The 22,647-nt window shown below is 40.2% G+C and overlaps 1 protein-coding gene across 1 annotated transcript; it reads right to left on the reverse strand.

Moving 5' to 3' along the window:
• Window positions 1-8,912: 8,912 nt before the first annotated feature.
• LOC148119820 (putative vomeronasal receptor-like protein 4) lies at window positions 8,913-9,815 on the reverse strand. Its single transcript, XM_087896686.1, has one exon. The coding sequence runs from the start codon at window positions 9,813-9,815 to the stop codon at window positions 8,913-8,915; it is 903 nt and encodes a 300-aa protein (XP_087752812.1).
• Window positions 9,816-22,647: the final 12,832 nt, after the last annotated feature.

Raw genomic sequence — 22,647 nt, forward strand, 5'->3', positions numbered from 1 at the left:
GTGTGCTTCTGAGGGAAGCCGACAATGCAAGTGAACCAGAGAACTGTCAGGTCTGCTCACCACGATGGCTGTGGGGCAGACAATCTGTGGCGAGTTCTTCTAGTGGTGATGTTTGTTTGGCAGTGTGTGTATCTCCAGGGTTTGCAGAGTTCTTGGCTACCATAAAATATCAGTGACACTTCAATATCCAAAGTTGTCACCATGTCAGGGAGGAGCAAATTCGGTCCATAATACTCAATTTTCACCTCCACCCTTTGACAATTACTTCATTTGACTCCTGAATTGAAATAAGCTTAATTATTTACTTTTAACTGCATAGATTTGTGTAAGTTGAAATTTTTTTTACAGATTTTTTGTGTGTTTTGGTTTTAGCTAGATCATGGAAAAAAGGCATATAGATCTGAGCAACACCCCTTATGTTTTGGTACAGCAATGCTCTGTGAGGAAGATGTTTGCCCATGCAATATCTTGAAGTGTTTTCTCTGCATTTCTACCCTGTAGTCTCAGAATTTGGAGGTTCACATGAAGGTCTGTAATTTTTATTGAACTGCCTTTTAAACAGGATGAGAAAAAGGGTACAAGATCATTCTATTTTTAATATGTAATAAATACTTTATAACTCCAGTGGAATAGGAATCCTATTCTTGATGTATCTTTTTTTTCTCTTTTTTCTTCTTTCTTTTATTTATTTATTTATTTTTTTAAAAATGTCCCTTTTTTTCTTTACACATACCAACCCAACTTTCCACTCCCGTTTCCTTCACATACCCTCCCACCCCACCCGCATCCAATCCTCAGAGAGGGTAAGGCACATTGTTTGGAGAAGGAACAAGGCTTTCCCTACTTTATCTAGGCAGAGCAAGGTATTCATCCAAAAAGAATAGGTTCCCAAAAAGCCATTACATGCAGTAAGAATAATTCCTGGTACCATTGCCAGTGGTCCCAAAGTCTTCCCCAGCCATACAACTGACACTTACATTTAGAGGGTCTAGAATGGTCTTATGCTTGTTTCTTCCCAGTCTGGCTGGAGCTGGTGAGCTCCTATTAGCTCAGGTAGACTGTTTCAATGGGTGTCCCTATCATCGTCTTGACCTCTTTACTTATATTCTCATTCCTCCCACTTGTGGAAGGATGCTTAAAAGAAATCCCACACTAGCTCAGAATGGAGAAATAGATGGCTATTTATTTAGCGGTACACAAATCAGAATCCTCTGTCTGAATGGAGATCAGAAAACAAATACCACAACTGAAACAAAGAGGCTGGAAAAGAGGCCGGATGCATGTTCTAAATCGACATATGTAGTATAAGAGGCTCGCCCCAGTGGACAGGTAACCACTAGGTGTAAGACTTCCTATAGCACTCACTCTTCAACTTGATGTTGGGAGCTCAGTACAGCGCTCTGCTGGAGGTCTCTGCCTCTGTTACCATAAGTTGCTGGATGAAGATGATATCTAAGATATTCGTATGTCTGACTACAGGGCAAGTTAAGATCGGGTCTCCTCTCCTCTATAGCTTAGGGTCTTACCTGGGTCATCCTTGTGAATTCCTGGGAATTTCTTTAGAACCAGGTTTCTGCTAGACCTATAATGACTCCCTCAATCAAGGTATCTCTTTTTCCTTTCATCTCTGTCCTTCCTCCATCTCAAATATCCCATTCCCTTAAGTTCTCCTCAACCCTCCCCTTCCTCCCTCCTCTTCACTTTCTACCCTACCTTCTCCTCCCACCCCCATGCTCCCATTTTGCCAGACAAGCTTGTCCGTTTCCAATTTCCAGGTGGACCTATATATGTGTTTGTTTGTTTGTTTGTTTTTGGATTCACCTTATTACTTAGTTTCTCTAGGATCAAGAACTATAGACTCAATATCTTTTGTTTATAGCTAGTATCCACTTATGAGTGAGTACACACCATATTCAACTTTTTGGATCTGTGTTACCTCACTCAGGAAGGATAGTGTTGTCTAATTCCATTCACTTGCATGAAAAATTGATTTTTATTGATTTTTATTGAGCTTACATTTACCTCTCCTCCCCTCCCTGTCACTCCCCTCCCCTTCAACTCTCTCCCAAGGTCACCATGCTCCAATTTACTTGTGAGATCTTGTCTTTTTCTACTACCCATGTAGAATAGATCTATGTATGTGTCTCTTAGAGTCCTTAGAGTTGTCTAGGATCTCTGGGATTGTGATTTATGGGCTGGTTTTTTGCTTTGTTTAAAAACCACTTATGAGTAAGAACATGTGATAATTCTCTTTCTGGGTCTGGGTTACCTCACTCAATATAATGTTTTTTAGCTCCATTCATTTTCCTGCAAAATTCAAGATGTCATTATTTTTTCTGCTGTATAGTATTCTATTGTGTAAATTTACATTTTCCTTATTCATTCTTCAGTTGAGGAGCATTTAGGTTGTTTCCAGGTTATCACTATGACAAACAATGCTCCTGTGAACATAGCTGAGCACAGGTCCTTGTGGCACAATTGAACATCCTATGAATATATACCCTAAAGGGGTTTTGCTAGGTCTTGAGGAAGGTTGTTTCCTAATTTTTGAGAATTTACCATATTGATATCCAAGGGGGCTGTAATAACTTGCATTTCCACCAGCAATGGAGGAGTGTTCTCTTTACTCCACAACCTTTCCAGTGTAAGTTGTCATCAGTGTTTTTATCTTGGCCATTCTTACAGATGTAAGATGGAATCTTATAGTTGTTTTGATTTGCATTTCTCTGATGACTAAGGATGTTGAACATTTCCTTAAGTGTCTTTCAGACATTTTAGGTTGTTCTGTTGAGAGTTCTCTGTTTAGGTCTGTAGCCCATTTTTTCATTGGATTATTTGTTCTTTTGATGACCCATTTCTTGAGTTCTTTGTATATTTTGGAGATAAGATTTCTGTTGATGTGCGGTTAGTAAAGATCTATTCCCATTCTGTAGGCTGTAGTTTTGTCTTGTTGCCTGTGTCCTTTGCTTTACAGAAGTTTTTCAGTTTCAAGAGGACCCATTTATTAATTGTTTCTCTCAGTGTCTGTGCTACTGGAGTTATATTTAGGAAGTGGTCTCCTGTCCCAATGAGTTCAAGTGTACTTCCCACTTTCTCTTCTATAAGGTTCAGTGTGGCTGGCTTTATTTTGAGGTCTTTGATTCATTTGAACTTGAGTTTTGTGCATGGTGATAGATATAGATCTATTTTCATTCTTCTACGTGTTATCCAGTTATGACAGAACCATTTGTTAAATATGCTTTCTTTTTTCCATTTTATATTTTCTGTTTCCTTAACAAAACTCTGGTGTTCATAGGTGTGTAGATTAATGTCTGGGTCCTTGATTAGGTTCCATTTGTCCTCCTGTCTGTTTTTATGCCAATACCAGGCTATTTTCAGTACTGTAGCTCTGTAGCAGAGTTTGAAGTCAGGGATTGTAATGCCTTCAGAAGTCCTTTTATTATACTTGATTGTTTTAGCTTATCTGAGTTTTTTTTTCTTTTTCATATGATGTTTAGTACCATTCTTTCAAGGTCTGTAAAGAACTTTGCTGAGACTTGGAGGGGCATTGATTGAATATGTAGATTACTTTTGGTAAGATTGCCTTTTTATTATTTTGATTCTGTCTACCCAAGAGCATGGGAGATCTTTTCACTTTCTGTTGTCTTCTTCAATTTCGTTCCTTATAGATTTAAAATTCTTTTCATACAATTCTTTCACTTGTTTTGTTAGAGTTACTCCGAGATATTTTATGTTATTTGTGGTTATTGTAAAGGATGATGTTTCTCTGATTTCTTTCTCAGCCCTTTTATCATCTGTGTACAGCAGGGTTACTGATTTTTTTTTAGCTAATCTTGTATCTTGATATATTACTGAAAATGTTTATGAGTTGTAGAAGTTCCATGGTATAATTTTTGGAGTTGCTTATGGAAACTATCATATCATCAGCAAATAGTGAGAGTTTGACTTCTTCTTTTCTGATTTCTATCCCCTTGATCTCCTTTTGGTGTCTTATTGCTCTAACTAGGACCTCAAGAAGCTGAGAGAAATCAGAGAAACATTACCTTTCACAATAACCACAAACAGCATAAAGTATCTTGGGGTAACACTAACCAAGGAAGTGAAAAACCTATTTGACAAGTACTTTAAGTCTTTGAAAAAAATAGAAGAGGATATTAGACAATGGAAAGATCTCCCATGCTCTTGGATTGGGAAGATCAACATAGTAAAAATGGCAATTCTACCAAAGGCAATCTATAGATTGAATGCAATCTCCATCAAAATCCCAACAAAATTCTTCACAGACCTTGAGAAAACAATAATCAACTTTATGTGGAAAAACAAAAAACCCAGGATAGTCAAAACAATCCTATATAGTAAAGTAACTTCCAGAGGCATTACCATCCCTGAAATCAAGCTGTATTACAGAACTACAGTAATAAATACAACACGGTATTGGCAGAAAAACAGAGCCTTTGAACAATGGAATCTAATTCAAGAACCGGATATTAATCCACAAACCTATGAACACTTGATTTTTGACAAAGAAGCAAAAATTATACAATGGAAGAAAGAAAACATCTTTAATAAATGGTGCTGACATAATTGGATGTCAAACTGTAGAAGAATGAAAATAGATCCATATCTATCACCATGCACAAAACGCAAGTCCAAATGGACTAAAGACCTTTATATAAATCTGACCACACTGAACCTGATAGAAGAGAAAGTGGGAAGTAGCCTGCAATGCATGGGCACAGAAGACCACTTCCTAAATATAACACCAGTAGCACAGACACTGAGAACAACAGTAAATAAATGGAACTTGCTGTACTGAGAAGTTTCTGTAAAGAAAAGGACACAGTCAATATGACCAAAAGGCAACCTACTGAATGGGAGAATATCTTTACCAATCCCACATCAGACAAAGCTCTGATCTCCAAAATATATAAAGAACTCAAGAAACTAGGTATCAAAGTTCTAAATAACCCAATTAAAAAATTGGGTACTGAACTAAACGGAGAATTATCAACAGAAGAATTTCAAATGATCCAAGATACTTAAGGACATGTTCAATTTCCTTAATTTTCTGGCAAATGCCAATCAAAGCAACTCTGAGATACAATCTTACACCTGTAAGAATGGCTAACATAAAAAACACCAATGATATCTTATGCTGGAGAGGATGTGGAGTAAAGGAAACATTCATCCATTGCTGGTAGGAATGTAAACTTTGGAAATTAGTGTGGTGGGTTCTCAGAAAATTGGGAGTCAACCTACCTCAGGATCTATCAGTACCTCTCTTGGGAACATACCCAAGAGTTGCCCAATCATACTACAAAAGCATTTGTTCTACTATTACATTTGTTTTTGCTATGGAATATTTGTTTAATGATGCAAAAAGAATACTAGTTTAATATGTGTTACATTCACTTATTTTGTGTAATACTTGTTTAATATAGCAAAAATGTGTCACATTATTTTATGCTATATTGATTTAACTCTGTAAATCTGTGCAACTTTGCCTGTCTAAAACACCTGATTGGTCTAATAGAGTGCTCAATAACGAATAGCTAGGCAGGAGATCGAATAAATAAGATGAGAAATCAAAGCTCACAAAGAAGAAGATCAAAGATCAAGAGGAGAGTGGGACATCAATGGTGCGGGAGAATTTTCTGTATTCTGTCAATCATATTTTAATAAAACGCTGATTGGCCAGGCAAGCAGTATAGGCAGGAAAGCCAGACAGGAAGTAGAGGTGGAGCAAAGAGACTGGGAGTATTCTGGGAAGCTCCCTCTGTCACTCCTGCACAGACCACTGAAGAGGCAGCATGTAACTTGCCCAGCTGAGAAAGGTACGGAGCCATGTGCTAATGTAGATAAGGATAATGGGGTAACATAAGTTATAAGAGCTAATAAGTAGCCTGACCTAATGGGCCAATCAGTTTATAATCTTATGGAGTCCTGTGTTTGATTTTTCTTTGTGGCTTGCCGGTTGTGGGGTACTGGGCGGGACAGATACCCCAACAAGCCGGCCCTCATGTTACACACCAGGGTCAGACACCCAGCCATATGATCATCGATAGAGTAAGAAGGACAGAAAGATTTATAGAATAAAGAAAGGTCAAAATCCCAGAGGCAAACATAGTTAAAGAGAAATGGGATAATTTAAGTTAGAAAACCTGGCTAGAAACAAGCCAAGGTAAGATCACTATTCATAAGAATAAGACAATGTATATTTATTTGGGAACTGTGTGGCAGCCTCCAAAGAGTAAAACAAAACTAAACTACATTTTCTCAGTTGAGTTTCTCTTCCAAAATTACCTAAAAGCATGTGCCTACTTTACAGGAGACTAAAGAGAACTCTGGCATTTCTTGCCCAATTTGCAGACTGCTGTTCTATGAACGAAGATTCTCTTCTCACCACCCGTGCAAATGTTTCCTGCTTATGTCTTTTGGGGAAGAGGACCTTGTGAGTGTGCTAAGTTTAGGGAGCTTCACCAGAGCTACAGGATTCTTTGATCTGACTTGAGGAAATAATTTAATCTGAAGGAAACAGCTGTGCAGCAATGCCCCATGATGCAATCTGTTTGTGTGGAATACTTCCGCATCAGGAGTTAGGGCTGGATTGTGAGCTAGAGCCTCACAGGAACATCACTTTCTATCTTTCTGGTATCAGAGGAGTTGAGATTGTAAGGCTCAAAACCCCTCTAAAGACTTCCATTGCTTGGTGAACGAAAATGAAATGTTTCCCTTTAAGGAAATCACATAGTGGACCCAGTGAAATGAAGGGCTGAAAGGGCTGCTCACCATGGAGCCTGTGTTAAAGGTGAGTGCTAGGTCTGGCCTCTCATGATAAGGGGTCCCATGACCTCAAGCAGAAACTGGGCTTCAGCTTCACAGGTCCCCCTTTGCTTTCAGAGAGCCCTACTTTGTGTGAGCCTCACTGTGTGTGTCTCTGTGCTCCCTCAGCCCTAATAAAAGCCTTTCTTCATTCTGTTGAGTAATTCTTTTTGCTATGTATGTGACCCATCCCCACACTTCTTAATTTTTTAAGTGACAGAGAAAATAAATTCAATTAAGGCCCAAGACAGTAACTGTATCACATAGCAACACCCAAAAGCCATTGCACCTCCAGATCTGTTTAGGCTAATAATGTCTGCTGTGATATCACAAACAGAACTGAAGCTCATCAGTAAGATAAAGATCCAAAGAAGAATAAATAAACAAGAACTTGTGATGTAGTCTGAGGTTGAAGCTTCTTCCAGCAGGTGGTCCTGAGACTGATGCTGACAGCCTGGGCCACAGTGAGGTGACAGGCAGAGAAGATGGAAAGCTTCAAGACCACTTTTCTAGGGAAACCTTGCTTTCACAAACATTACCTAGGAATTTCTGAAAGGAAGCCTGCAACCCCCATCCACCCAGCCACTGCGTGCACAGATTAAAGAGCAGAATTTTGCTTCTTTGTAGAACCGTGGTAAGGAGTGAGTGAGCTGCTTGTCACAGGTTCAACGTTGTCCGGAGATAGAGAAATTCCACGGACCTAGTGCACGCATAGTGACTGTGGCATACACTGTAGTGACACTGTGGATCCCTGGAGATTTCAGGGGCTTCCACATTATCCACCAAATAAGGAAGGAGTAGGTTGATACGGCAACTTAGCTTATCCGTGAGATTTCAGATTTGTATCAAAAGTATGTTTATTGAAGGTTATTTATAAATCAGTTTTATTTTTAATAATGCAAGGGAAAATACAGAAAATGAAAGGCTTTGGATAGAAATGTCAGGTGGGGCACAGCCCTGTCCTTCTCACCACATTGCCCATTCCAGAAGAAAGATGGAGGATACACCCTGGAAACACTCACAAAGTCTTTGGAGAGGCAGCCATTCCCCTGCCCGAAAATGCATCTACCTCAGAGCACTGGAAAAGGTGTTTGTTTCAGTTAGGGCTCCACAGAGAAACAGAACCAAGAAGATGAGAAAGTGTTACACACACAAATATATAAGGTTCTCAGCTCAAAATCTGTGTCTGTGCACCATCAGGAAGATACAGTCTTGGATTCATGGGCCAAGGAGACCAAGCAAACACTAGGATGTACGGTGTTGGCCATAGTGGGAGACTGGGAGTGAGAGGTGGAAATGCCAATGTTAACAACCTATTATTGAGGTTTTAACATATTAATGTGCCCCTGAAGCCCTGGACTGGAGCAAGGCATCATTTGAGAGAGCCAATTTCCCAGAGTGTCTTGCAGTGATACACTAAGTTTTAACGCAACTATAATGGTCCAGCAGTGTTGACTCTTTACTGGAGGGGTGTTTTAGAACCTAGCTGTGTGAAACAATTGGAAAGCAAATCTACTGTGTTCCTGTGACCTTGCTTGTCACACTGTGGTCTTCACTCTGCAGGACAAGCTCACCTCAGATAAGGGCCTTCTCCTCACCTCCACTTAACCTATTTTGTTTTCCTTCTCTGACTTTGGACAAAAGTGAGATACTAAATTTTGGCAGCAGCCTTACCTCCAGCATTCCCTCCAGGGCTAATGAGAAGCAAACCCTCGCATGACAGGGAGGGAGGAATAGGGGGATGGTAAGAATATGTTTTCTACTTGCCTAGAAACCCTGAACTAGTCTTAAGATTGTGCAATTCTAGAGTTTTTTAAGGAAAGAAAATACATTATTATAAAATTTAATTTAATGTGCTATGTTAGAACACTTAGGTAAATGACAGTTTGGTGGGGACTGCCTGTAACAAGCATTTGGGATTCTGAGGCATCTCAGATCAGTCTATGCTATGTACTGACTGCCAGCCAGGTCAGCCTATGCTATATAGCATACATTATGTCAGCATTTCTAAGATTCATCATGGAAAAGCAGCTTACATGTACATACCTTTAGCTCATATGAATATGGGTAGAATGTAATTTCTACACTTCTCAGTGAGCATGCAGGGCATTGCGAGAATGGATGTATCTGCTGATCAGAACATAGGGGCTAAAACCAGCATAACCAAGTTCTAAAAATGTCTTAATATTTAGTGAAATAGAATCATGTGTCACTGTGAAACCAATGTAGAAGGAGAGAATGAAATCTACCCAGTAGAAGAAAAGGAAGCAGGTCATCAGAATGAGAACGCTCCAGGTAGCGCTGATTTCTGGAGGGGAATTGTATGCACACCTGGAGCTGTGAAGGTAGAGAACACGCTTGTGATGCTCATACAGACGGAGAGTCATGGACCCGCTGCTCCAGCCCATCAGACTCTGAAAGATGACATCACGAAGAGTCATGAGGGAGAGGAAAAGCCACTTGATTGTACGTCTTGATGGCAGCATATAGCAATGGCCAATGAACGTTCCAGGTACAGAGCTGTTCAAGCTGTTCCCTGATTTGACATAGCAGAGTAAGTTAGAGCTTATGAGAACATTAACCATCCAGAAGAGCAGGAGAAACTGAAGAACTTGCCATGAGGTCTGTGGTTTTAGCTTTGTCCAAAGGGTGGTCCTGGGATTGATGGTGACAGCCTGGACCACACTGAGCAGACAGGTGGTGCAGATGGAGAGACCGCGTGCCATCCTTGCCAGATAAACCACAGATTTACAGCCAATATCTCCGAGAAAGTTTCTGAAATAAAACACTGTGGCTATATCTTTGATCCCTGTGGAACAGATAATGATCATATTAGAAAATGCCAAGTGGATGAGGATAAGGTCCACAGGTTTTTTCTCAGTTCCCAAGGTGGAAGTGTACACAAGTCTCACAAACATTAGGATATTCCCCACAATTCCAGGTCCAGCAAGAGAAAGGAAGATTATTGTATGGATAATGTTATTCCACTTCATTCTCTGACTTCATGTACCGCACTAAAGAAAATCAATTGAGAAACATGTGTAAGATTTTCTCTGTTTATTCTGATGAAAATAATGGTTTCAATTATGAAACTTCATATGGTTCTTTCCATGATGATGATTTATCATATCCCCTATTTTCCTGGATTGTCTAATTACCATTCCCACAAAAGTGGTGCTAGTTACAATCCGGGCATAAATAGTTTTCCTGCCTTTCACAAAGACCTTTCTTTGTCTCCATCCTTCATCCATGGTCATATGACTATGTTCTTCTTAGAGAAAAGCTAAACACATGTCATCACTCTGTCAGTTTTCTAAGCAACACAGTCCTTAGTGTTAGCCTGACAGCCTCCTTCCTTTTCCCTCGTCACAACCAGTGGGACTTTAAGCTACTGGACTGTGTTGATGCCTCAACCTGATCCTCTACACTGCCCCATATATAACCATCACTCAAAAGGTTGTGGAACTAATAAAAACCGTGTTGTTTCTCAGGAAATTGTTGTTGGTCAATGATTCAGATTCTCAGGGAGATGGTACAGTATTCTCCTCTTCCCAAGTTCTTTATTCATTAATTATAAAGAGGTTAGTGATTCAGTGGAGGCATAGATATCTAGATTACTATCCTCAATGTGAACTATATGTGATTAAAGCTTCTGTCCCCAAACTCCATGGGTAGACTCATCCTGAAGTTCATTTCCTGCTTACTCTATTTTGTTGTTACTCTGTCTCCTGGAGTCTCACCCCCAGGTTAACACCAGGAAAACTGTTCCTGTGGAGTCTTAACAAAGGTCTGGCTTGCTGATTGTTTTAAGGTTGGTTCTGTCTAGTGATGCTCTCAGTCAGAAATCCCCCAGCCTGTGAGTCCTCCCTGCTTTCTCACACTGTGATTGCCATCATTTTTTGTATGGTATCTCTTTCCCCCTGTTCTTTACTTTCTACATTGAACACAAAATGAATCTTTGAAGCAGAAACCTACTCCATTTGTTTTACCCCTCACAGAACACAGAGTTCTTCACATCACAACCTTGATTTCTATCTGTGTCTACAATTTGAAATCAGGTCCATATCAAAGTCAGTTCTGAATCCCTTTGACCCCTCCCAAGCAAATGTTAGCTTTGGCACTTACCTTTCCACAGGTCCATGGGCTGTATCCACAGCTGAGCTTTCCCAGCTCCCATGCCTCATGGCTCCCTGCTTAGAGTCTCACATCTAATGCTTCCCCTGCCCTCAGAAGGCTGTGCAGCCTGTGTATGAGCTCCGTTCCTGCACTGGGCACTGAGCAGACCTCAGAGACACTGGATCTGTGTGTAGTTTTGTAAGTGTTATCATAATGCCAGCTGGAAAGTTTATAGGTTTCTTAATGCAACTGTTGGTTTAAAAACTGCTCTTTAATCATGGAGACACACTGACAAAGCAATTTTGAGAAGCATTTGAGTTGGGCTTTTCATAACGATTGATAAATCTGAGTATCTTTGAGAAGTCAGTTCAGTGTGGATTACATATTTGGTAAGTGTTTAACACTCTCTCACTTGTGTATTGATGTGAGCTTTCAGGCTTCAAACTATTTAGTGATGGACATTGTTTATCCTTTAAGAACTTACCAACAAAGCTTTATTTTCTCTCAAAATCCCACTGTACTGAACTGCTTATAATTGGATAGCATTTTAGATGTTTTTTTATGTGATCTCTGAGATGCCAATAACATCTCAAAATTTGATTTCCAGACTGTCAGAACTTAGTTGTAAAAGCTACACACACACACACATACCAACACACTCACCCATGTCTTTTTGTCTATTTCAGGGTGATTGGGAATATATATATATATTTATCTTCATATACTTATTTAATATACTTCCTCAACCATCATGCCTCCAACATGTAAGAAATAAAAAAAGAGCAACCTGTGTGAAACTAATCAATTCAGGGTTTTCTTTCTTTCAGGAATGGGTCATGGAATCTAGGGGCCAATGCTAGGTCCAGATGCATGAGAGAGAAATCCATAAACTTGAGAAGGATAAATTGTCAAGTTGAAAACCTATCCCATCTGTCAAACCCCACTTTTCCTAACTGCACTGTGCCTGGCATTGAACATTTTCTTGGCCCCTTTAATAATCGCTAATGTAGGGATGGTGGTTGGTACCATCCATGTGTTTTGTGAGGATTAAATGGAACAGAGGCACACAGTGCTTAGGACACTGCCTGCCCAGTATTAATCATGCTCTAATAGACAGTGCCTGCCCAATGTTAACCATGCTCTAATGCATTGTTCTGTGATTTTGTGTCATGTCAGCTTCCCCCACTATTCTCTGCACTGTCACACTGTGTTGTGTTTTGAGTCTGGGCAGGAAAGCTGCTGGAACAGTAAAAACAGAACAAAGAAGGTAGAAGTCCCATACTACCTTCTGAGAGGTGGGAAGGCACCAGACCCAAGATACTGCATGGTAGAACCTTTGCTTTTGTTAGGAAAACACAGTGACTGAAAAAAAACTGAGGAGAGGAAATACTTCCTCACACTCAAGCTGAAATCTCAGCCCATGTCTGCTCTACCTGCCTTTGCTGTCATGAGCATCTCTGGCCCAGTGCCCCCCGTGCAGCTGCACAAGGCTCCCTCATGGACATGGAAACAATTCTGCACTGCAGCTGGGAATGAGAACTTGCTTTCTCCCTGGATCCTGTCTCCTTTCTTTCTCACAGTGACAGAGGATCCCAGACCCTTCTCTTCAACCACCTTCCGTCCCCATTCCTACCTCACAGCCCCTCTGTCAACGTGAAAGGCAGCTTCAGTCCACTGTGACTTGATGGAACACTTACCTGTGGAGTCTGTGCAGGGCTCAGGCTGGGTGTTCTGTACAGCCAGGCCCTGTTTATTGTCCTTAAGCCTTGTGTCCCCAGCAACTGTCACTGCTGTTGGGATGTCACCATCAGGAGTTTGGCTTCTCCAGGGCTTAAAGGCTCCTGATGCACATGTCCTCCTTGGTTGCCAACTCTGCACACTCCCTGGTGGCCTGCCCTTTGCTGAGGCTGAAACTTTCTGCTCCTAATTAGAGTCCCTGTGTGGTGCTGAGTATGAACAGCACCCTGGGTTCCTGGCTCCTGGGAAATTGTCCTCCATTTACCCCTAGTCAGTTAGTGAATTGGAGGAAACTTCTGACAGGCTGAACACCAGGGCTGGAGAGATGACTCAGTCATGACTCCAAAGAGCATCTTTTGCTCCCTCAAAAGATCCAGTCAACTCCCAGCACCCTGTAACACATAACCCCGATTCCATAGGATCCAATACTTTTTTCTCACCTCCATGTGTATCTGAAAAACATGGTACACATACATATATGTAGACAAAACAAATAAAATGATTAATAAAAAATAGTTAAGATAAAATGAATCAATCTAATAAAAACAAAACTTTAAAGAAAAATAAAAAGAAGCTCAGTATACCAAGAACAAAGATGCTCAAGGTTCAGAGCCACTCCCTGATCTTGAAGTGTGGTGACCAGGGTAGAGCCACGAGGGATAGTTTGGAGTCTGTCTGTTTGTTTCTCTGAGTTTGTTTCTCATAGCAGTCAATTCTCTCCTTTCCAAGTTCTCCTGTTCTCCTCTCCTTTGGATGTAACTCTTTAGACTGATGTTCACTGTGAAAAGATGGCTTCTGTAATCCTGAAGATGAGATTGTTCCGCTATTGCTCAGATGACATGGGGAAGGGTTATGTATAATTAACTCTAAGGCCCTCATATCTGTTCTGGGTTTCTAACAGTAAGCACCTTGAGGTATGAAGTCTTTGTTTCTCATTTTCACTTAGACAGCAGAGGAGATCCAAGGACAGAGCCCCCGACTCACCCACCATGTGCACAGCCAACCATGAAGAGCAACTTAGCTCACACTTCTCGACCTCCATGACTTCTTTCCCTTCCCAGGGTCTATCGACTTCCTGGTGTGAAGGAGTGCCCTGGAGTGGTCATATCTGGGAACTAATATTCAGGAGACTGTTTTTCACAACTATAAGAGAATCTGTGCTTCTGTCAGGTGAGGAGATGGGCATAGAAGAGAAAGGCTCCTAATTTTTCCCCGAGACACCCTGTGGTTTCTAAGCCCTGGGTCTGTCCTTCACTCTCCTGAAAGGGAGGCTCTGGCCTTTCTGCTGCATCAGCCTGTCTCTTACTGAGACTTAGTGTCAGCTCTGGACTACTCGGGGCTGCTGTACAGACACATTCTCTCATTCTAGTCTTCTTCAATCTTCGGTATACCAAACTGTGACTTAAGTGCAGTCTCTAAAGTAAGGTGTGTGTGTGTGTGTGTGTGTGTGTGTGTGTGTGTGTGTGTGTATAAGACAAAATCACTTCGTATACTCTTTGCAGAGCTCATGTGTAGCTTCCCCCTGCATTGCGTAGGATATAAACTCTCCTAGACTTGGCTTCCAAGGTCTGCACTCTTGATCACAAAGAGTCCTTCAACGACGCGGTTGTTATCATTTCTGTACCGCTAACTCAGTGTAGTTATTTCCTTCAACTTTCATCCAATCCCTGATGTTTTTCTGCTCAAGTCACTTTATGGGTGTTATTTCTTCTTGTTTTTATTTAGTTATTTAGCTTTTAATTTTTATTATTTCTGTTTTTTTTCAGAATTTTTGTTTTCTTGCTTAATGTATAATCTGTGCTGTTGACCTTCTGACATATATCCTGAATTTAGTGAATGTTCTTTCTTCCCACATTTATGAATCTTTTCTAAGGTCACTAATGATTAAAAACACTTTTTTATTATTTGGTATATCAAATATTTCATTATTTTCATGTATAGAATAATATTTTGAAGATAGGGAGAGTCCCAGGGTGGATTACTAAAATACTGTCTTTTAAAGTCAACTCATGTGGGACAAAGCAATATAGTTTTTTTTAAAAAGCAAAAGGTGACCCATGGAACCTAGAACCTCCCCAAACTCAGATAAATAAATTTCCTAAGCTACAATGATGTAGCCAGCAGCACAAAGCAGGACACAGCGGCAGCTGAAGAACAGTGAGGTCTAAGAACCTTTGATAAAGTTTCTGGATGAAGCACTGAGATGGCCTCGTGCACAGGTCACCCTGGAGCTCTGTGATGAGAGTAGATCCTGAACACAGGGACAGAGGTGCTCAAGAGTGCTGGGGGACATCTGCCAGTGGAACTTCCAGCATTCTGGCCCCAGACACACACCTTTCCATCTCAGGTAGAGAGGGAAGGTCCTCGGGTTCACCCTTCCCAGTTCCCTGATCATCCAAAGAGAGAGCAGCATGTGTGCTTCTGAGGGAAGCCGACAATGCAAGTGAACCAGAGAACTGTCAGGTCTGCTCACCACGATGGCTGTGGGGCAGACAATCTGTGGCGAGTTCTTCTAGTGGTGATGTTTGTTTGGCAGTGTGTGTATCTCCAGGGTTTGCAGAGTTCTTGGCTACCATAAAATATCAGTGACACTTCAGTATTCAAAGTTGTCACCATGTCAGGGAGGAGCAAACTTGGTATGTAATACTCAATTTTCACCTCCACCCTTTGACAATTGCTTCATTTGACTCCTGAACTGTAATAAGCTTAATTATTTACTTTTAACTGCATAGATTTGTGTAAGCTGACATTTCTTTACAGATTTTTGTTTGTGTGTGTGTTTTGGTTTTATCTAGATCATGGAGAAGAGACATATAGATCTGAGTAACACCCCTTATGTTTTAATACAGGAATGCTCTGTGAGAAAGATGTTTGCCCATGCAATATCTTGAAGTGTTTTCTCTGCATTTCTACCCCTGTAGTCTCAGAATTTGGAGGGTCACATGATGGTCTGTGATTTTCTTTGAATTGTCTTTTAAACAAGATGAGAAATAGGGTACAAGATCATTCTATTTTTTAATATGTAATAAATACTTTATAACTCCAGTAGAATAGGAATTCTAGTATTCTTGATGTACCGTTTCTTTTCTTTTTTCTTCTTCCTTTTATTTATTTATTTTAAAAACAAACTCCCTTTTTTTATTTACACATACCAGCCCAAGTTTCCACTCCCTTCCCTCCTCCCATTCTTTCCACATACCCTCCCACCCCACACTCATCCAATCCTCAGAGAAGGTAAGGCACATTGTTTGGAGAAGGAACAAGGCCCTCCCTACTATATCAAGTCAGAGCAAGGTATCCATCTAAAAAGAATAGGTTCCCAAAAAGCCATTACATGCACTAGGGATAATTCCTGGTGCCACTGCCAGTGGTCCCGAAGTCTCCCTCAGCCATACAACTGTCACTCACATTTAGAGGGTCTACTTTGGTCCTATGCTTGTTTCTTCCCAGTCTGCCTGGAGTTGGTGAACTCCTATTAGCTGAGGTAGACTGTTTCAGTGGGTGTCCCCATCATCGTCTTGACCTCTTTGCTTATATTCTCATTCCTCCCACTTGTGGAAGGATGCTTAAAAGAAATCCCACACTAGCTTAGAATTGAGAAATAGATGCTTATTTATTTAGAGGTAGACTCACAAATCAGAATCCTCTGTCTGAACAGAGATCAGAAAACAAATACCGCAACTGGAACAAAGAGGCTGAAAAAGAGGCTGGATGCATTCTCTAAATCGGCATATGTAGTATAAGAGGCATGCCCCAGTGGACAGGTAACCACTAGATGTAAGACTTCCTATAGCACCCACTCTTCAACTGGATGTTGGGAGCTCAGTCCAGCGCTCTGCTGGAGGTCTCTGCCTCTGTTACCATAAGTTGCTGGATGATGATGATATCTAAGATATTCGTATGTCTGACTACAGGGCAAGTTAAGATCGGGTCCCCTCTCCTCTATGGCTTAGGGTCTTACCTGGGTCATCCTTGTGAATTCCTGGGAATTTCATTAGAGCCAGGCTTCTGCTAGCCCTATAATGGCTCCCTCCATCCATTTTCCTGTAAAATTCAAGATGTCATCATTTCTTCTGTTGTATAGAACTCCATTGTGTAGATTTACCACATTTTCCTTTTCCATTCTTCAGTTGAGGAGCATTTTGGTTGTTTCCAGGTTCTCACTATGACAAACAATGCTGCTATGAACATAGCTGAGCACAGGTCCTTGTGGCACAATTCAGCATTCTTTGAATATATACCCAAAAGAGTTATTGCTAGGTCTTGAGGAAGGTTGTTTCCTCAAATTTTTGGGAATTCACCATATTGATATCCAAAGGGGCTGTAACAGCTTGCATTTCAACCAGCAATGGAGGAGTGTTCCCTTTACCTCACAACCTTTCCAGTGTAAGTTGTCATCAGTGTTTTTGATCTTGGTCATTTATACAGGTGTAAGATGGAATCTTACAGTTGTTTTGATTTGCATTTCTCTGATGACTAAGGATGTTAAACATTTCCTTAAGTGTCTTTCAGACATTTAAAATTCTTCTGTTGAGAGTTCTCTGTTTAGGTCTGTATTCCATTTTATTATTGGATTATTTATTCTTTTGATGACCAATTTTTTGAGTTCTTTGTATACACTGGAGATAAGACGTTAGTTTGATGTGCGATTAGTAAAGATTTATTCCCATTCTGTAGGCTGTTGTTTTGTCTTGGTGCCTGTGTCCTTTGCTTTATAGTTTTTCAGTTTCAAGAGGTCCCATTTATTAATTATTTCTCTCAGTGTCTGTGCTACTGGAGTTATATTTAGGAAGTGGTCTCCTGTCCCAATGAATTCAAGTGTACTTCCCACTTTCTCTTCTATAAGGTTCAGTGTGGCTGGGTTTATGTTGAGGTCTTTGATTTATTTGAACTTGAGTTTTGTGCATGGTGATAGATACAGATCTATCTTCATTCTTCTACGTGTTATCCAGTTATGACAGAACCATTTGTTAAATATGCTTTCTTTTTTCCATTTTATATTTTCTGTTTCCTTAACAAAACTCTGGTGTTCATAGGTGTGTAGATTAATATCTGGGTCCTTGTTTTGGTTCCATTTGTCCTCCTGTCTGTTTTTATGCCAATACCAGGCTATTTTCAGTACTGTAGCTCTGTAGCAGAGTTTGAAGTCAGGGATTGTAATGCCTCCAGAAGTCCTTTTATTATACATGATTGTTTTGGCTTACCTGAGTTTTTTCTTTTTCATATGTTGTTCAGTACCCTTCTTTCAAGGTCTGTAACGAACTTTGCTGAGATTTTGATTTACATTGATTGAATCTGTAGATTGCTTTTGGTCAGATTGTCTTTTTATTATTTTAATTCTGTCTACCCAAGAGCATGGGAGATCTTTCCACTTCCTGGTGTCTTATTCAATTTTTTCCTTATAGATTTAAAGTTCTTGTCATACAAGTCTTCCACTTATTTTGTTAGAGTTACGTCGAGATATTTTATGATATTTGTGGTTATTGTAAAGGATGATGTTTCTCTGATTTCTTTCTCAGCCCTTTTATCATCTGTGTACAGAAGGGCTACTGATTTTTTTTTAGTTAATCTTGTATCTTGATATATTTCTGAAATGTTTATGAGTTGTAGAAGTTCCATGGTATAATTTTTGGAGTTGCTTATGGAAACTATCGTATCATCAGCAAATAGTGAGAGTTTGACTTCTTCTTTTCTGATTTCTATCCCCTTAATCTCCTTTTGGTGTCTTATTGCTCTAACTAGGACCTCAAGAAGTTGAGAGAAATCAGAGAAACATTACCTTTCACAATAGCCACAAGCAGCATAAAGTATCTTGGGGTAACACTAACCAACGAAGTGAAAAACCTATTTGACAAGAACTTTAAGTCTTTGAAAAAGTAGAAGAGGATATTAGACAATGGAAAGATCTCCCATGCTCTTGGATTGGGAGGATCAACATAGTAAAAACGGCAATCCTACCAAAAGCAATCTATAGATTCAATGCAATCCCCATCATAATCCCAACAAAATTCTTCACAGAACTTGAGAAAACAATAATCAACTTTATATGGAAAAACAAAAAACCCAGGATAGCCAAAAACAATCCTATACAATAGAGGAACTTCCAGAGGCATTACCATCCCTGAAATAAAGCTGCATTGCGGAGCTACAGTAATGAATACAACTTGGTATTGGCATAAAAACAGAGACGTTGACCAATGGAATCAAATTCAAGACCCGGATATTAATCCACAAACTTATGAACACCTGATTTTTTGACAAAGAAGCTAAAGTTATACAATGGAAGAAAAAAAGCATCTTTAACAAATGGTGCTGGCATAATTGGATGTCAAACTGTAGAAGAATGAAACTAAATCCATATCTATAACCATGCACAAGACGCAAGTCCAAATGGACTAAAGACCTTTATATAAATCTGACCACACTGAACCTGATAGAAGAGAAAGTGGGAAGTAGCCTACAATGCATGAGCACAGGAGACCACTTCATAAATATAACACCAGTAGCACAGACTCTGAGAGCAACAATAAATAAATGGGACTTCCTGTACTGAGAAGTTTCTGTAAAGAAAAGGACACAGTCAATATGACAAAAAGGCAACCAACTGAATGGGAGAATATCTTCACCAATCCCACATCAGACAAAGCTCTGATCTCCAAAATATATAAAGAACTCAAGAAACTAGATATAAAAATTCTAAATAACCCAATTTAAAAATGGGGTACTGAACTAAACGGAGAATTATCAACAGAAGAATTCAAATGGTCAGAGATACTTAAGGATATGTTCAATTTCCTTAATTTTCTGGCAAATGCCAATCAAAACAACTTTGAGATACAATCTTACACCTGTCAGAATGGCTAAAATAAAAAACACCAATGATATCTTATGCTGGAGAGGATGTGGAGTAAAGGAAACACTCATCCATTGCTGGTGGGAATGCAAACTTTGGAAATCAGTGTGGCGGGTTCTCAGAAAATTGAAAGTCAACCTACCTCAGGATCCAGCAATACCACCCTTGGGAATATACCCAAGAGATGCCCAATCATACTAGAAAACATTTGTACTACTATTACATTTGTTTTTGTTATGGAATATTTGTTTAATGATGTATAAAGAATATTAGTTTAAGATGTGTTACATTCACTTATTTTGTGTAATACTTGTTTAATATAGCAAAAATGGGTCACATTCTTTTATGATATATTGGTTTAACTCTGTAAATCTGTGCGACTTTGCCTGTCTAAAACACCTGATTGGTCTAATAGAGTGCTCAATAACTAATAGCTAGGCAGGAGATAAAATAAATAAGATGAGAAATCAAAGCTCACAAAGAAGAAGATCAAAGAACAAGAGGAATGTGGGACACCAGGGTCAGACACCCAGCCATACGATCATCGACAAAGTAAAAAGGAAGGAAAGATTTATAGAATATAGAAGGATCAAAAGCCCAGAGGCAAACATAGTTAAAGAGAAATAGGATAATTTAAGTTAGAAAACCTGGCTAGAAACAAGCCAAGGTAAGGTCACCATTCATAAGTAAGAATAAGATAATGTGTATTTATTTGGGAGCTGTGTGGCAGGCTCCAAAGAGTAAAACAAAACTAAACTACATTTTCTCAGTTGAGTTTCTCTTCCAAGATTACCTATAAGCATGTGCCTACTTTACAGGAGTCTAAAGGGCACTCTGGTATTTCCTGCCCAATTTGTAGACCACTGTTCTATGAACGAAGATTCTCTTCTCACCACTCGTGCAAATGTTTCCTGCTTATGTCTTGTTGGGAAAGGGACCTTGTGAGTGTGCTAAATTTGGGGAGCTTCACCAGACTTATGAGACTCTTTGACTTGTCTTGAAGAAATAACTTAATCTGAAGGAAACAGCTGTGCAGCAATGCCCCATGATGCAATCTGTTTGTGTGGAATACTTCCGCATCAGGAGTTAGGGCTGGATTGTGAGCTAGAGTCTCACGGGAACATCAATTCCTATCTTTCTGGTATCAGGGGAGTTGAGATTGTAAGGCTCAAAGCCCCTCTAATGACCTCCATTACTTAGTGATTGAAAATGAAATGTTTCCCTTTAAGGAAATCACATAGTGGACCCAGTGAAATGAAAGGCTGCAGGTGCTGCTCACCATGGAGCCTGTGCTGAGGGTGAGTGCTGTGTAAGGCCTCTCATGGTAAGGGGTCCCATGTCTTTTTAGGATTCCTGTGGTTCTTGGTTCTAAGGGAGCAGCGCAAAGACTTAAGCTGTCATTGTCACCATGTCAGGAAACTGCAGAGTCGGTCCCTGCAGTGCACTTTTTCTTATTCCACCACAATTGCTACATTTGCATGACTCTTAAGTTATCCCAGCAGTCAAGTTTCTGTAACTAGCTTCCTTTTTCTCCAGACACTCGTCTGTCCACACTGACAAGCTATGAACCAGCTCAAGGACCCTCTTCTGATTCACAGAGTAGATGGTCACTGCCTCTTCCTCCTTAGGTCCTTCTTTAAACTCTGGCACAGAACAGATATGAAGATAGCTGAGGATTCTGTCTTCTGATAAAGTTCCAACCAGGGATCTGGAAAGATGAGGGTCACCTTGCTGTGTAAACCACAGGCACTTCAAGGTCATTGGCATATTTGGCAGCTTTATTCCTTGTACACTAAACTACCAATGGGACACAAACTCTTCATTAGCTCAACACCCCCTTTTCAAAAAGCCAGTAGCATCATATAGAGCTTTAAGGAAAATTGTACACCTCATCTGTCTTAGGGATGCTTCTGTCTGTCATGTACTGTTCCACCTGGGGGGCCTTTCCAATTGCTGATGCAATGTACTATAAATAGCTGTGGGCACAGGGCTGAGAGCAGAGGTGAGAGGAGCATCTCCAGTGCAGAAGTGAGAGCAGTGCTGGGCTGGCCTGGGATGTGATTCCTGTTCATTGTCCTGACCCAGGAGGAGGCTCCAGGTCACTGTTTATCTGGCGTTTCTGAAGTGAATCAATGAGCGTTACTGGGTTATATATTTTGCACAAAAAGAGCCTAAAATCTCTTGTGTCATAAACCAAGGAATGAGGAATTCTGAGGATCTACTATCATACCCTACAAGTGAATGTGAACTGTGCTTGCATTCAGCATCTGAATTGTTAAGAGACCATTTTAAAGGAGAGGAGAGAATGCAGAGAATGTATGAACTTGAAGAGTAATGGAGTTTTGTGGTAGATCTATTTCCTTCAGGAGTGACATGGCCTGTGTGTCTTAGGGTTACATTTGCTGTGCTGAAACACCATGACCTAAGCATGCTGGGGAAGAAACAAACATGTGTGATGGTGTGTGTGTGTGTGTGTGTGTGTGTGTGTGTATGTGTGTGTGTGTGAAGTTGAAGGATAATCCACAGGAATTGGTTCTGTCTTTCTACCATGCAGTTCCAGGGAAGGAACTCGGGTTGTCAGCTAGGCAGCAGGTACTTTTCCTTGCTGAACAGTCTCTGTTCCTTTAGTTTGATTTGATTTTCTCTGCTGTCTTTTGATCATAATGACTTCTAAGGTTGACTTTGTCCTTCCAAGTAGTATATCTTTGTTCCATTGCCCTAATACTTTCTAGGGTATATTTAAATCCCAAATTGATTCTATACTTTAATATTAAGGGGCATTTTTAGGTTTTAATATTATGTCAAGTGGCCTAGTTTTTCCAGTTTCCAGTGGGTTGACAGCTGAATTGTCAGTTGTCATATACTATATATTTCCATGGCCTCTGACAGGAAGAAGAGTGAAAAGTGTCCCTTTTTGGTCTGCCCTTGACTGTTGTTAAGGGTGAGCAGGGTTAGCCATTATGAAGGTCCATAGGATGGGGACACAAGAATCTAGAAAAAGAAGCGACTTTCCTTCTACTACTTCACTTTTTGGAAATGTCACAGTTTGATCAAAATTGAAGAACATTATAATATGCCATAGTCATTGCCAACATTTAGAAGACATGTGAAAGGGTGAG

Source organism: Myodes glareolus, chromosome 14 (assembly GCF_982192425.1).
Source record: "Myodes glareolus chromosome 14, mMyoGla1.1, whole genome shotgun sequence".
In the NCBI taxonomy this organism is placed as follows: Eukaryota; Metazoa; Chordata; class Mammalia; order Rodentia; family Cricetidae; genus Myodes; species Myodes glareolus.

Excerpts from the sequence above, each read along its gene's own strand:
- LOC148119820 (XM_087896686.1), bottom strand. The coding sequence starts at position 9,815 with ATGAAGTGGAATAACATTATCCATACAATAATCTTCCTTTCTCTTGCT.